At 35.8% G+C, this 13,944-nt stretch overlaps 1 protein-coding gene across 1 annotated transcript in view; it reads right to left on the bottom strand.

Moving 5' to 3' along the window:
* The window catches only part of wdfy3 (WD repeat and FYVE domain containing 3), a 118,335-nt gene extending 105,199 nt beyond the window's left edge, over positions 1 to 13,136 (bottom strand). The window contains 1 exon segment of the mRNA XM_052122934.1: positions 13,056 to 13,136. Within this exon segment, the coding sequence (XP_051978894.1) occupies positions 13,056 to 13,084 (29 nt within the window). The 5' untranslated portion in view covers positions 13,085 to 13,136.
* Between the last annotated feature and the right edge of the window lie 808 nt (positions 13,137 to 13,944).

The raw sequence follows: 13,944 nt of genomic DNA on the forward strand, positions 1-13,944 counted from the left end.
TGTCGGGTAGGGTGCGTTCAGAAAAGCTGTTTGAAAACCATGTTGATTTTCATTTTCTATTTGGAGACGCTAATGGTGCAAAAATTACACTATTCAGCATTAACCACCTTTAAATAATCTGCTGAAGCTGCCAAGCACATGGATAAAGTAGGACATACATCTGATAGACATTTGCTTGAGCCAGTGCAGTGCTGTTATAAAAATGTATGTTTCAGCAATGCCCTCAGCAAAACCGCCAACACTTGTGTGCAGATTCTTAGACAACAGCACCAGACTACAGATGGCCTGAAACTTTGAGAAACAAGACATGACCAAAAGCACGTGAGCACATCCATCTAACAAAAAATATCCGCATGTATTCAGGTTTCTGAATAATTGGGTATTACTACAACAAACTGTCACTAACAACTTGTCAGCCACAATACAAGGTCAAATGCCTGCTGAGCCATCAAAAAAAGTATTTTATGGCCTCACACTTAAGTAATATAACATTTTGAAAAAATGTGGGGTGCTGAAATGCCACACGTGGCCTGTATAATTCAAATAAAGCTTGCTCAGCACTCCAAAAAAAAAAAAAAAAAAACTCTTTGAGAACTATTTCATCAATCATTGAAATTTGTTTTCTTAAATTAATATTACCATGTAATTTCAACTTGAATAGTAAATCAAGTAAACCCCAAATGTAACATGTCAAAATAACTCCACTGAATCTTTTTTTAGTGATATACTATACATTAGATGATCACTAATAGCAGTTTCTCTCAATAAACCCCCCCTCAAAACACTGTGATTTGATGTGTAAATCCTGAGGGAATCTCCACGGAGCATTTGGCAGCTCCCAGGTCTTAGTGCCTGTCGACTGCAACTTCTATCTGTGCGACTTACTCACAGATGCGACTTATTGGTGTATTTTTTTCCCCTCAACAACGTGATTTTGACCCGTTGCGAGTTGCGACTTATATTCAGGTGCGACTTTATTTCTGGAAAATATATTAACTGGTTTTTCATCTGGAGTCGTGACGTGGGAATAAAGAATATTTATTGTAATGGAATTTCCTCAAACACTACTCAAAACAGCAGCACAGAGCTATGAGTGTAAATAGCACAATACATACAGTTGAAGTCAGAAGTTTAAATACACCTTAACCAAATATATTTAAACTCATTTTTTCACAATTCCTGACATTTAATCATAGAAAAAATTCCCTGTCTTAGGTCAGTTAGGATCACTATTTTAAGATTGTGAAATGTCAGAATAATAGTAGAGTGAATGATTTATTTCAGCTTTTATTTCTTTAATCACATTCCCAGTAGGTCAGTAGTTTACATACAATTTGTTAGTATTTGGTAGCATTGCTTTTAAATTGTTTAACTTGGGTCAAACATTTTGGGTAGCCTTCTATGGAGACCCAAACCTGCATAAATAATAAATGAATAAATGTAATAATAAAAAAATAAATAAAGGAATAAATGTCTTGATAAAACAAATATAATTAGTTTCTAATTAAATGTATTCCTGAATTTATTATTGTATGACTTTATTCCTTTATTATTTTCTATATTTATTTTTTACTTTATTTTTATTCTTTTTAACTTTTAAATATTTATTCATTTATTTTGCATATTTTTTATTTATGTGTTAATTTATTTTTATTTTTATTTTTTCCCACATATATTTATATCCATATTTATATATTCCCATATATATTTATTTATTTATACATGTATTTATGTTTACTTTTCTGTGTGTACAATGTAAATGAGGGAGGTGGTCCTTGCGTAGCTCCAGTGCATCATTGGATGAGAGCTCAATAGTACTTCTCGAAAGCAAATAAGATGGAGGTCCCACCTTAGCACCCTCTCACTCGCACAGATTTTGAATATGCAGAGAAATGTTTTGCAGAGAGTTTAACAATCCAGGATGTGCTACGACATTCATACCAGCATACAGCTCTCCTAAAACATCAATAAGCACCTCTACTCTAAATGAAACATAGTTATTTTATGCGTGGTTATCGACTTCATTCGCATGTCGCGCAACTCTCTAGATATATGTGAAGAGTCAGCTATAGATTTTTATTTATTGCAGATGTATACATACATAAACGATCAGGGAAATGAAGCATGGTTGTATCTTTTACAATGAACAATCATAACAACAGAAAACAATATTATGGATTTGCAGACATCAATATATGAAGTTATATACACAGAAAATAAGAAAAGGACAAGGTTAAATCATATCATTTATGAAACTTGCTCATTTTGTGGTTTTGTTGAAGAAACAGCTCCCCATTTATTTTGTGACTGTAGTATAACCAATAAATCTTGGATTGACTTAGTGTTATGTTTTTAGCCCCACAAATATCTATAGTTTACACGCAATATGGCTATGACCTAACGTCACATCAAAACAAGTCAAGAGTAATCGAGCACACGCTTCAATCTACAATAAACCAATGGTAAACAGGACCCGCCAAAATTATCATACAAGAGACAGAAATGTAAGAATAAATACAAAAATAAATAAATGTGGGAATATTTAAATATAGAAATAAATACATGTCAGAATAAATAAATATAAAATAAATGAATGCATACATAAATAATAAAAAAATAAAAAAACAAATAAAAGAATAAAAAATGTTTTAAAGAATAAAAATAAAAAGAGAAAATAATAAATAAAGGAAAAAAGTCATACAAAAATAAATTCAGGAATAACTTTCATTAAAAACTAATTATATTTGTTTTATCAAGACATTTATTCCTTTATTTATTTTCTTATTATTGCATTTATTTATTTATGTATTTATTTATTATTTTTGAATGTTTTGTCCTCCATAGCCTTCTACAATCTTCTCACAATAAGTTGCTGGAATTTTGGCCCATTCCTCAAGACAAAACTGATGTAACGGAATCAGGTTTGTAGGCCTCCTTGCTCGCACATGCTTTTTAATTTCTGCCCACAAATTTTCTATTGCACTGAAGCCAGGTTTTTGTGATGACCACTCCAATACCTTCACTTTGTTGTCCTTAAGCCATTTTGCCACAACTTTGGAGGTATGTTTGCGGTCATTGTCCATTTGGAAGACCCATTTGTGACCAAGCTTTAACTTCCTCGATGATGTCTTGAGATGTTTCTTCAATTTTTGAACATATTGATGACACAATTTTGACAAAATCACATAATGTTCCTTCCTCATAATGGCATCTATTTTGTGAAGTGCACTAGTCCCTCCTGCAGCAAAGCACCCCCAACAACATGATGCTGCCACCACCATGCTTCAGGGTTGGGATAGTGTTCTTCGGCTTGCAAGCCTAACACTTTTTCCTCCAAACATAATGATGGTTATTATGGCCAAACAGTTTTTGTTTCATCAAACCACAGGACATCTGCCAAAAAGTCAGATCTTTGTCGCCATATGCACTTGCAAACTGTGGTCTGGCTTTTTTATGGTGGTTTTGGAGCCGTAGCTTCTTCCTTGCTGAGCATTTAATATCTTGATATTGCCAACATTTGTGTTTTCAGTAATTAAAAATTACAATTCAGGACTGTTTTAATAGGGTGCAGCTTACCTTTAAAAGTATAACAGCTAACATGTTATTCAGGTTTGTTGTTATTTTATCCATATTGTTCTGTACATTGACGGAAAGGACAGTGCAGCTTCAGTATTGATTGATTGTTCTAGTATCGTTGCGTTGAGCCTGACTGAGTTCGACGTCTGTTCGATTGCGTTATACTGTGTTGTTATTGGGCTAAATTAAAGTGACAGACAGCAACTACAATGACTTTTCGCAGTTTGTCTTTACACGTAACAAATGATTTTTGGAGTTGCAGTGTTTCAGGTACAAAGATCTCGTGCAAGTCTGATCAAAGCACTCCTTTTTTTTTTTTTTTCTCCCTCAAACACAAATGTGCGGACAGAGAGAAGGCTGATAAAATGAAAACACGCATTAGTTTCAAATAATTTCTTTCTTTCTTTTATTGCTGTCTTTTATCTGTCAATATGACATTTGGAATTATCAGTTAAAAAATCCTGGATGACTGGCATGCACCAGGGAATGCGAGCTCTTGCGCCACACACACGGGATGGGGAGATGGTGCTTACACATGAGAGAATCCACTTATATCAGGTAAATATGGATAAAATAAAAAAAACTGTTCTAGATTTAAATGGTCTCATGTTTTCAAACTGGTCTTAGAAGCCCTATACACACGTGCAATCACATCATTATATTTGGAAATATAACATGATGAGTATTTACCCCCAGTAACGGCCCGATATGAGTAGTATCGGTGCACCTCTACTAAAAACGCGGTGATTCAGTGCAAGGCACTGAAAAAAAAAAGTTGGATTCAGGCAGCGCAACAGTCAAAGCTCGTCCATCCAGATCATGTCCGTATCACTGATCTATTGTTACGTGCCCATAGGGGTAGGATGCAACAAATGTAAAAGAGAACTACCGCTCAGCCATGAGACCAAATTAGCATTAGCAGACACAAAGTATAAATTCAACAATGATTTATGGCTGTGAACAGTTTTTTTTTTTTTTTAAAAGCAGCAGGGAAAAGGACTTCAAAATTACCCCATGTCAACAAAACTATCTATGAAAATAAAGAGAAATAATTAACCTGGAAATATGAAAATAAATATACAGAAAAACTTCCCTACCTACTCTAACAAAAACAGAAGTAAACTAAATTGAACTAAACAGGCAGGTCACCCCTACAAACCTGACTGCTTTATAGGCAGAACATTAGTCGTGGTTCCAAGCGTAAAAATCACAAACTGCTTATGAAGTTACTGCTCTCAGATCTAACAAAGCATAGAAGAACACTCTGGGTTTGGTCTGGCAGATGGTGAAGAGACGGGAACAGCACAACCGGCCCATTGTCGAGCTTGGGTCAAGTTGCATACCTGTATTGCACGTGCAGAATAACCGAATAGTGATTTTGATTTTCGAATAGCAGAGCGTCAAACAGTTAACCGAATGTTGACTATCCGTGCACACCCCTAGTTAGCATAGCAATTGCTCAATAGATAAAGTATTATGTATGTTTGGGTGATTTACTTATTAAAATGCCTAAATATCTAACAGAACTTTTAATCTCAATACCTTCTATATGACCTTTTTCAAGACTGTGAATAGGCATAATTTGACTTTTATTTCGATTAACAGTGAGACCAGAAGCATTAGAAAATGTTTTTAAAGCTTCCAAAATAACAGGAACCTTTCTAAGGACCTTTCGTCTTTTAAAAACAAACAGGTGTCATCCGCCAGTTGACTAATTAGAAAAGTGTGTTCAGCTACAACAATACCCTGAACATCTACACAGCGAGTAATAAAAATATTAAGAAACTCTGTAACTAATAAAAACAAAAATGGTGAAAAAGGACACCCTTGTCTGATGCCCCTGCTAACCGTAAACCGGGGAGAAACACCATTCACCAAAGATACACTGCTGTTAATATTTTTGTAAAAAATCTGAACTATTCTAATAAAGGAAGAGCCAAAACCAAATTTGCGCAAAGATTCAAACATAAACTCATGCTCGACCGTGTCAAAGGCCTTATAAAAGTCTAAAAATAAGATAATTGCACTATCGTTGATCAGTTCATTATAATCTAACATATCCAAAACAAGCCTAATGTTATTTGCTATATGCCTACCTTTCATAAAGCCAGATTGGGAAACAGAGACAATTTCTTCTAAGCATGGTTTCAATCTATTTGCATAAAGGGAAGCTAACAATTTATAATCCGAATTAAGTAAAGTAATTGGGTGCCAATTATCTAAATATGAAGAATCTTTGTTAGGCTTTGGGATTAAAGTGATCAAGCCCTGCTTCATGGACTCAGTTAATTCACCTTTCTTTACACAGTCTTTAAAAACTTCCAAAACAAGCTTTTTTATGTCTTGCCAAAAGGTCCTATAAAATTCAAAAGGCAGTCCATCAGGACCAGGGCTTTTATTGAGGGGGGCTTTCTGGATAATTATATCCAACTCTTCCATAGTCAAATCCATCTCACAAGACGACCGATTTCCCTGACTTATGGAAGGTGTGAATGCTTGAACCCTCTCAAAAAAACTATCAGCAAACTGAGGTTTAAAAGAAGAAGAATAAAGCTGTGAATAAAAATTGGAAACGAAATTAGAAACTCTAGCTTCATCTGTCACCAAATTGCCCTCAATAAGGTGTATGTAAACTTCTGACTTCATCTGTAGCAGTTTCTTCTGATTTCTGTTTAGTCAAAGTTTATTTGCACATGAGGATTTTAATATATTAGGAAGAAGGGTATAACAGTACACACAGTTGTCCAGCAACCATGGATGGCATGTCCATGTTAGCAATCGCATTTTCTCCAAAAATACAGCATCAAACCAATAAAATTGGTTTCATTTATATTTTCCTTTTTATCGTTAGCCAAAACATTTAAAAGTTACAAGTTCAACTGTTGAGGAGAGAGAGGGAGAATGAAACAGACAAACACTTTAACATTGAGCTCAAATGCCTCTGATATGCGGACCGTTTAAAAAAACACTGTGTTGCAGTGTCTATTATTGTAGTAAAACGATGGCACGTAACAACAATATTAACCATGACTGGTCGTTTACATGTCTCAGTCGCTTCACATGGAAGCAGGACCCTCAAGAAATAAATAGGCCAAACAGGAAAATGTATCTATCGCCTGATACCGATAATTTAAAAAAGTCATAAAATTGGCCAATTTATGGGCCAATATATCTGTCGACGACTAATCCAGATGATCGAAGTTGGGTTATAACATGTGATGGGGTGGAGGGCGGGGCTGGGTCGTGATTATACACACCCGGTCCCTTATCAGGCTAATTAAGCCTCAGAGAGGGATAAAGGCCGACTGCGGAATGTGGTGCGACGAGAGGGAGAGATCGTTTACCGTCATGTGTGTTTGTGTCTTTTTGTTCAGTTTTATATTAAAACTATTATTTATATTGTCAAGCCGGTTCTCGCCTCCTCCTTCCCATTAATATCAGAAGAGAATCAGAATCAGCTTTACTGCCATGTGTGCTTACACATACAAGGAATTTGTCTTGGTGACAGGAGCTTCCAGTGCACAACAACACAAAATACAATACAGAAACAGCAGCAAGACATAAATAAAAAATAATAATAATAATAATAATGCACATAATTATTGCTCAATGGGGCGGTTTTAACTGTTTATGAGATGGATAGCCTGAGGGAAATAACTGTTCCAGTGACTGACGGTTCTGGTGATCAGAGCTCTGAAGCGTCGGCCAGAAGGCAATAGTTCAAAAAGGTAATGGGCTGAGTGAGTGGGGTCCAGAGTGATTTTTACAGTCTTTTTCCTCACTCAGGAAGTGTATTGTTCTTGAAGGGTGGGCAGGGGTCAACCAATAATCTGCTCAGCAGTATCTGTAGTCTTCTGATGTCTGATTTCGTAGCTGTACCAAACCACACAGTTATTGAAGTGCAGGACAGAGTCAATGACTGCTGATTTGAACTGTATCAGCAGCGCCTGTGGCAGGTTGAACTTCCTCAGCTGGCGAAGGAAGTACAACCTCTGATGGGCCTTTTTCACAATGGAGTCAATGTGTGTCTCCCACTTTAGGTCCTGTGAGATGGTAGTGCCCAGGAACCTGAATGACTCCACTGCTGCCACAGTGTTGTTTAGAATGGTGAGGGGGGACAGTGTTGGGGTGTTCCTCCTAAAGTCCACAATCATCTCCACCGTTTTGAGCGTGTTCAGCTCCAGGTTGTTCTGAATGCACCAGTGAGCCAGCCGTTCAACCTCCTTTCTGTATGCAGACTGCAGACTAATATACAATATAAATACTTAATTGTATTTCATTTTTACTTTGAATAAGAGTTATTTTTGGTCATCTACGCATCTGGAAACTTTTGAATTCATCAGACTTTTTTATAATATAATAATAAATTATAGTATTGGTTATGAAATTTTAGACTTTAACTACCACTGCCACAGATGTAATAAAATTAACATCTAACAGATTGTACACAATAGATTATTAAATATGAAACTAGTGTTGTCAAGATACCAACATTTCTGTTAGCACCGATCCCGGTGAAATGTCACAGTTCTCAATACTAGGGCAGGGTGCTATGGCCAAAAATATATTCACAATATTTTTTCATATCGTTCGATATTGATATTTATCACAATATACATTTCATACATTAATGGGGGAGGAAATGCATTCCACATGTTTGTTAGACATCAAGAATGAATGCAAACATAACTTGTTTGTTTACAAGTAAACCCCAGATGGTAAGCTAACTTTAAAGATACGCGGTTTACGATTTAATACAACTTGTGTTCCTTCTTTCCAATTAAATTTCTCCAATTTCATCATCTTCAGCGGAAGTTTGACTCCACTGAAAGACTTTCTTGTGACGGGACACACTCCAGCTTGGTCTATGGCAGTAATGCACTATATGCTGAATATACAGAGGTGGGTAAAATGTGCTACATTTATTTCATTACATTTACTTGAGTAACTTTTTGGGAAAAAAATTACTTGGAGTATGTTTTATGGTGGGAACGTTTCCCTCTTAAAGGGGTCATGACATGGTTTTTTTTATTGTATTATTATGTTCCCTTAGGTGCAATTATAGTATTAATATATTTTTTTTTAAGAAAAACTTTTAAAATCTAGTGATTTATGACCTTTTCCCACCCTGTTTCTCATCCTCTGATTCAAACAGTCTGTTTTGGGGGTGTTTTCCATTTAAGACTTCAGTGTTAACGCCCACTGTTATGATTGGCTAACGCCAGTGCCTATGTATCAATTATTGACGCCTCCAGCCAGAACAATATGCAAGTAAACTAAGTAAAAACACTGTGATTATTCATAATGAATGAAATTGCGCTTTAAAAAGTAGTTTAAAGTTTAAAATAGATTACTTACAGTTTGCGTCGTCGTTGTTCCCAGAATAGTCGGCACGGACTTATCTTTGAGCAACAGTTTTCTGGCAAAGCCAGCATCATATTGAGATTTGTTCTCAAAACAGTCATCCTTAAAATGTACAGAACAAACGCTTAAGTTAACACTGCCGTGACTGGAACGTCCGCAAAAAATAAACTGCATCCATTTTTCCCTGACGCCTGGATCTTTCGGCAGCTTATTCAGAGGTTTTGTTTGACCACAGCCAGGAACAGCACATCTGTGTGGCATCGTAATTTTCCTGTGCACAAGTCCATCTCTCAGCACTCGCTGTCCATCGACTGAACACTTGTGAGGCGCACGGCGATACTGAAATGAGCGTAGTTGTCTTGCACTTAAATCGTAGTTATCTTGTGCTGGAGGCGGTCATATGCAAACGCTGGTACGTCACTTCTAACCGACACGTCACTTCTAACCATGAATCCAGAACGAGCTGTATTTTGAGCTTGATTAAATAAATGATTCGTTTAGAATGGGGAGGACGTCTTAAAATATTAAACTTGCAGGACGTTTTAATGATACAAAGACCTCTTATATACCAAAAGATCAAGGCAAATTTGGTTTCTCATGTCATGACCCCTTTAAGTAAATTTCTGATGAAAAAAGTGTACTTTTACTTCGTTACAATGGATAGCATTCCTGTCATTACATTACAGGTTTTAATTTAATAAGTGTTAATAAATATATAATTTATTGAGATTTTTTAATGTGACTCTTAGGACAACGGAACTTCACAGCTGCACGCTGTCACTTGAGTCACACTATGCGTTTAACACTAAAGCAGCAAGCACACAAAACAATCATTTCTTCACTCCACACACCTTCACATTACACAAAGACAATATTATATTTCAAGATAAAAATTGCAGCTCCAATTTAAGAAAACACAGTGAGGTAAGTTTTAGAGATTGTGATAATGTGGGTTTGTCTGTGTCATGGTGATACTCATTAATTTTCAGCATGAATCTGTAACTATAGGGCTCTTACGACCTCAGTTTTTTATATCAGTAGCTACTGTATATATCCTTGTAAACATCAGCGTTAAGTGCAAATGTTTTTTATTTTTTTATTTTGACTGATTGTGAGCACATCTGTAAGTGCAAGGTTGGTGTGAGGTGCGGTGAGAAAGTGCAAGTGTGAGGTGATCGACTGTGTTATGCGACTGCTGTGTCCTTGAATAACGTATAACATGCAAGTAAGGGCAGCTGGTGGACACCTTGGGTAAGATGGTGCCCCCCTAGAGAGTTGTTGCCCTATGCAGAATGCGTAATATGCCTATAGGGAGCGGCGGCACTGCACGCAAGACATACAAAGCTGTGAAATAACTTTAGAAGGCATGAGTATAGCAGGATCTTGCATCAGTGTATAATTAAACATTATATATAATTTGGGACTCTGTGACATTTTTCACAGTAATAATTACTAGAAAAAGGTTTCCAAACATCTCTTCTAACTTACAGATTCATCCAAATCTGAGAAGCATCCTTAAAATGATAGAAGAACCTTCAACCTTTAATTAATATTATATCATAATGTTCCCGGAAAAACATGCAGTGAAAGTAAATGATGATTAAGGCTAGCATTCAGTCTAACATCTCCTTATAGGAACAATTTTCCCAAAATGTAACATTCTTGCATAATTTCTCATGCCATCCCAGATGTGTATGTTTTTGTTTTTTTCTGCTAAACAAAGATTTTAAGAAGAATATTTCAGCTCTGTTGATTCATAGAATGCGAGTGAATGGGTACCAAAACTTTGAAGGTCAGAAAGCAAAAATGCAGCATTAAAGGAATTCAAATGACACTGGTTCAATCTGTCTTCAGAAGGGATATGATAAGCATAGTTGAGAAACAGATCAATATTTAAATCCTTTTTTTACTCTACTTTTACATTCTTCTTGTTTTTTTGGTGATTCAATTATTTGTGCATATCGCCACCTACTGGGCAGGGATGAGAATTCATAGTAAAAAAAGGACTTTATCTATTAAGTTACAGATATTTATCTGTTTCTCACCCACACCTAACATATTGCTTCAGAAAATAACTGGAGTTGTATTAATTATTTTATGCAGCCTCTATGTGCTTATTAAAGCTTCAAAGTTCTGGTCACCATTCACTTGCCTTTTATGGAACAATAGCTGAGATATTCTTCTAAAAATCTTAATTTGTGTTCTGCCGAAGAAAGTCATACACATCTGGGATGGCATAAGGGTGAGAAAATAAGAGCATTACAATTGTTTTGGTGAACAATCAGTTTAATTTGAAACATGGAAAAAAGAAGTCAAATGGGTTTGTAACAACATGGTAGTGAATGATGACAATTTCCATTATTAACAATAATAATAATAATAGTATTATTATTACTAATAATAATAATCATAATCATTCTGTGATGCATGTTAAATGTGTATCAATTACTGGAATAAAGGAGAGTAAATATCCATTACGTTATATTTTGAAGTAACTAGTTACTCACTACTTTTATTGGATACATTCTTACTCTTACTTGAGTACATTTTAACATTATTACTTTTACTTCTACTTCTACTTGAGTAATATTTTTTTCATTCAATTTGCTTCGGTGGCTTGGAACTTCACTTGGGTGACTGCCCAAAGATGTGTAATACAGGAAAAACCCTGTACTACTTAGCAATACTCTGAAACCATTTTATTAGGACATTTTATACCTTTACAAAAATATTGTTTGTTGCAACAATTCAAAAAACATTTGTTCTATCTGAAGGTACCATTCTGTCTCCCCAGCAACAACCTTCTTCAACCTACATTTGATTTAAATCTTCTGAACCCAATTAGCTATGTTAATCATGTAAATTATAACTAAGGAGGCCACGTAAACTGGCAAGTATGATAGTGACAGTTTAAGAAGCCACAAACTGAATGTAGAAGGTTGTAAATGATAGGGCTAGGTGATATGGCCAAAACTATTACCACAATATTCTTTTTCATATCATTTGGTATCAATATTTGTCACAATATACATTCGCATTTGCAAAAAAAATATTCTAAACTGCCAAGTTGGCAGATGAAAATAAAAAAATCCTAAACAGTCAAAATAGTCTCTACGAAACTGCATTGGGGGCCCAGACACAGCTAAAGCAGTGAGGTCTAAGGAATCTTCTACCAAAATATAAAAATATTTTACAGAGTTTATCAATCGAGTGCAGTTGGATATGAATGTTAAAATATCATCGGTTTTGAAGCATATGACTGCAGTCCAGTATTTGTTTGAATATTTTTATATTCAAATTATATATTTTTATATTTCTTTACATTCAGATCCCCAAGTATGTGGGCATAGAATCCCTTGTGACTGAGCAATGATACTGTATTGTAGTTCAAGGATATCCTCATGAGAGACATTTTTGAAAATGTAAAAGTCTGAATGGAACATTTTTAAATTTTAATTAAAGTGAGAAAGACTAGGCTACTAACTAGTAATGTGATTGTCTTTCCTTGTCACCCATGCCAGAGTTGATGACATCTGATTCATTTTCACTCAGTTATTAAAGGCTCGTAACATGCTGATTAATAAAGCTAAATTTAGAAAGACCTTAGTTTCAAACATGTCCTGACCTGCAATGAGGTGCTTGAGGACTTTTAAAAATCACAATTCTCGGAAAAGGATGACTGCCCGGATAAATCAGTTAAGAAACCATTTACACCAACAAGGTCTGCTGCAAGACCATTATTATTTCTCAGAATGAGCAAGCCAAGAGATAGGCCTATAACATTCTTGCATCTGAAACTCACAGCAATCTCTTGTTGCTCCACATCAACAACAGAATTTTGTGTCACTGTAAAGCCATCTGTCAAGCTAACTCATCAGCTTTTCCTTCAGTAGCCTTCAATTACATCAAAACAATGATCACAGAGCATACAAAAATCTCATATGGCATCTGAAATGTTGGTGTCTGGCTCAAGACAACTCTCAGCACAACAGTGCCAGTAGAAACCATTTCAAGACCACCATTGCAGCAAATAAATCCATGACACAGAGCTACAAACTGTAAACAAATGCAATGTCACCATGGAGACAAGCTGATCAAACATGTTTTTTCCATACCTACTGTATTCCCGGTGCTCTGCAAGCATCCCTTGTTGTTACCAAAGCAACTTCGATCTAAAGATTGCTGTGAAAATAAACGTTCTTAATCTGTGCAGTGTTCGCTATGAAAAGGAGAGAAGGCAGACCATTTATAGAACGTTGTGGGAGTGAGCACCGATTCACGCTTCTCACTGGCACTGCCAGGAGATCTGTGCACCAGAGCCAAGCAGCCTGCAGGGACTGGCACAGCTGATCCTCCCTGTCACCAGCTTTACCACGTGGCTACACCATCGGGGGGGTCACACCGGGAGATACCACATTGGTAGCATAGGGGTGGAGAGGGTCTATCAATTACATTCAGAGAGCAAGTGTTTATTATTATTATTCTATAAAAAAATTTTTTAATTTATACACAGATCAGGGTGGCCATTCTATAATCTACAAAAGATTAATAAATTACATATCATGTGAAAGCTCTTTCCAAACATATATAAAAACTGTATAGTAATAGCACAAACAACAGAAAAACAAGACAAAAGGGGAAAAGAGGACATAAAACCAAAACCTGTTCCACTTTCCAGTGACACAAATTAACCCAAACAAAGAATCAGAGAAAGCACAGAACCGTTGTAACCAGGTGACAGGATTTTATTTGCATTGAATCCAGGAAGAAAATGTTTTGCCTGGAGGGCTAACAAAAAAGTAATATTTCCAGTAATGTAATTTAGCCTACTCGACACTAACCGTTTTAAGCCTATTGTGTAAAATGTCACATGTGAAATGTGTGACAGTTATATATGATGTGTGAACTACCTCCAAAAACAAAACATACACTTTGTTCTCAGCCACATTTTTGTTTGTATTTTACATAAGACACATATTAAAGGAATGTCCCAGGTTCAATACA

This window comes from Xyrauchen texanus, chromosome 4 (assembly GCF_025860055.1).
Source record: "Xyrauchen texanus isolate HMW12.3.18 chromosome 4, RBS_HiC_50CHRs, whole genome shotgun sequence".
Taxonomy (NCBI): domain Eukaryota; kingdom Metazoa; phylum Chordata; class Actinopteri; order Cypriniformes; family Catostomidae; genus Xyrauchen; species Xyrauchen texanus.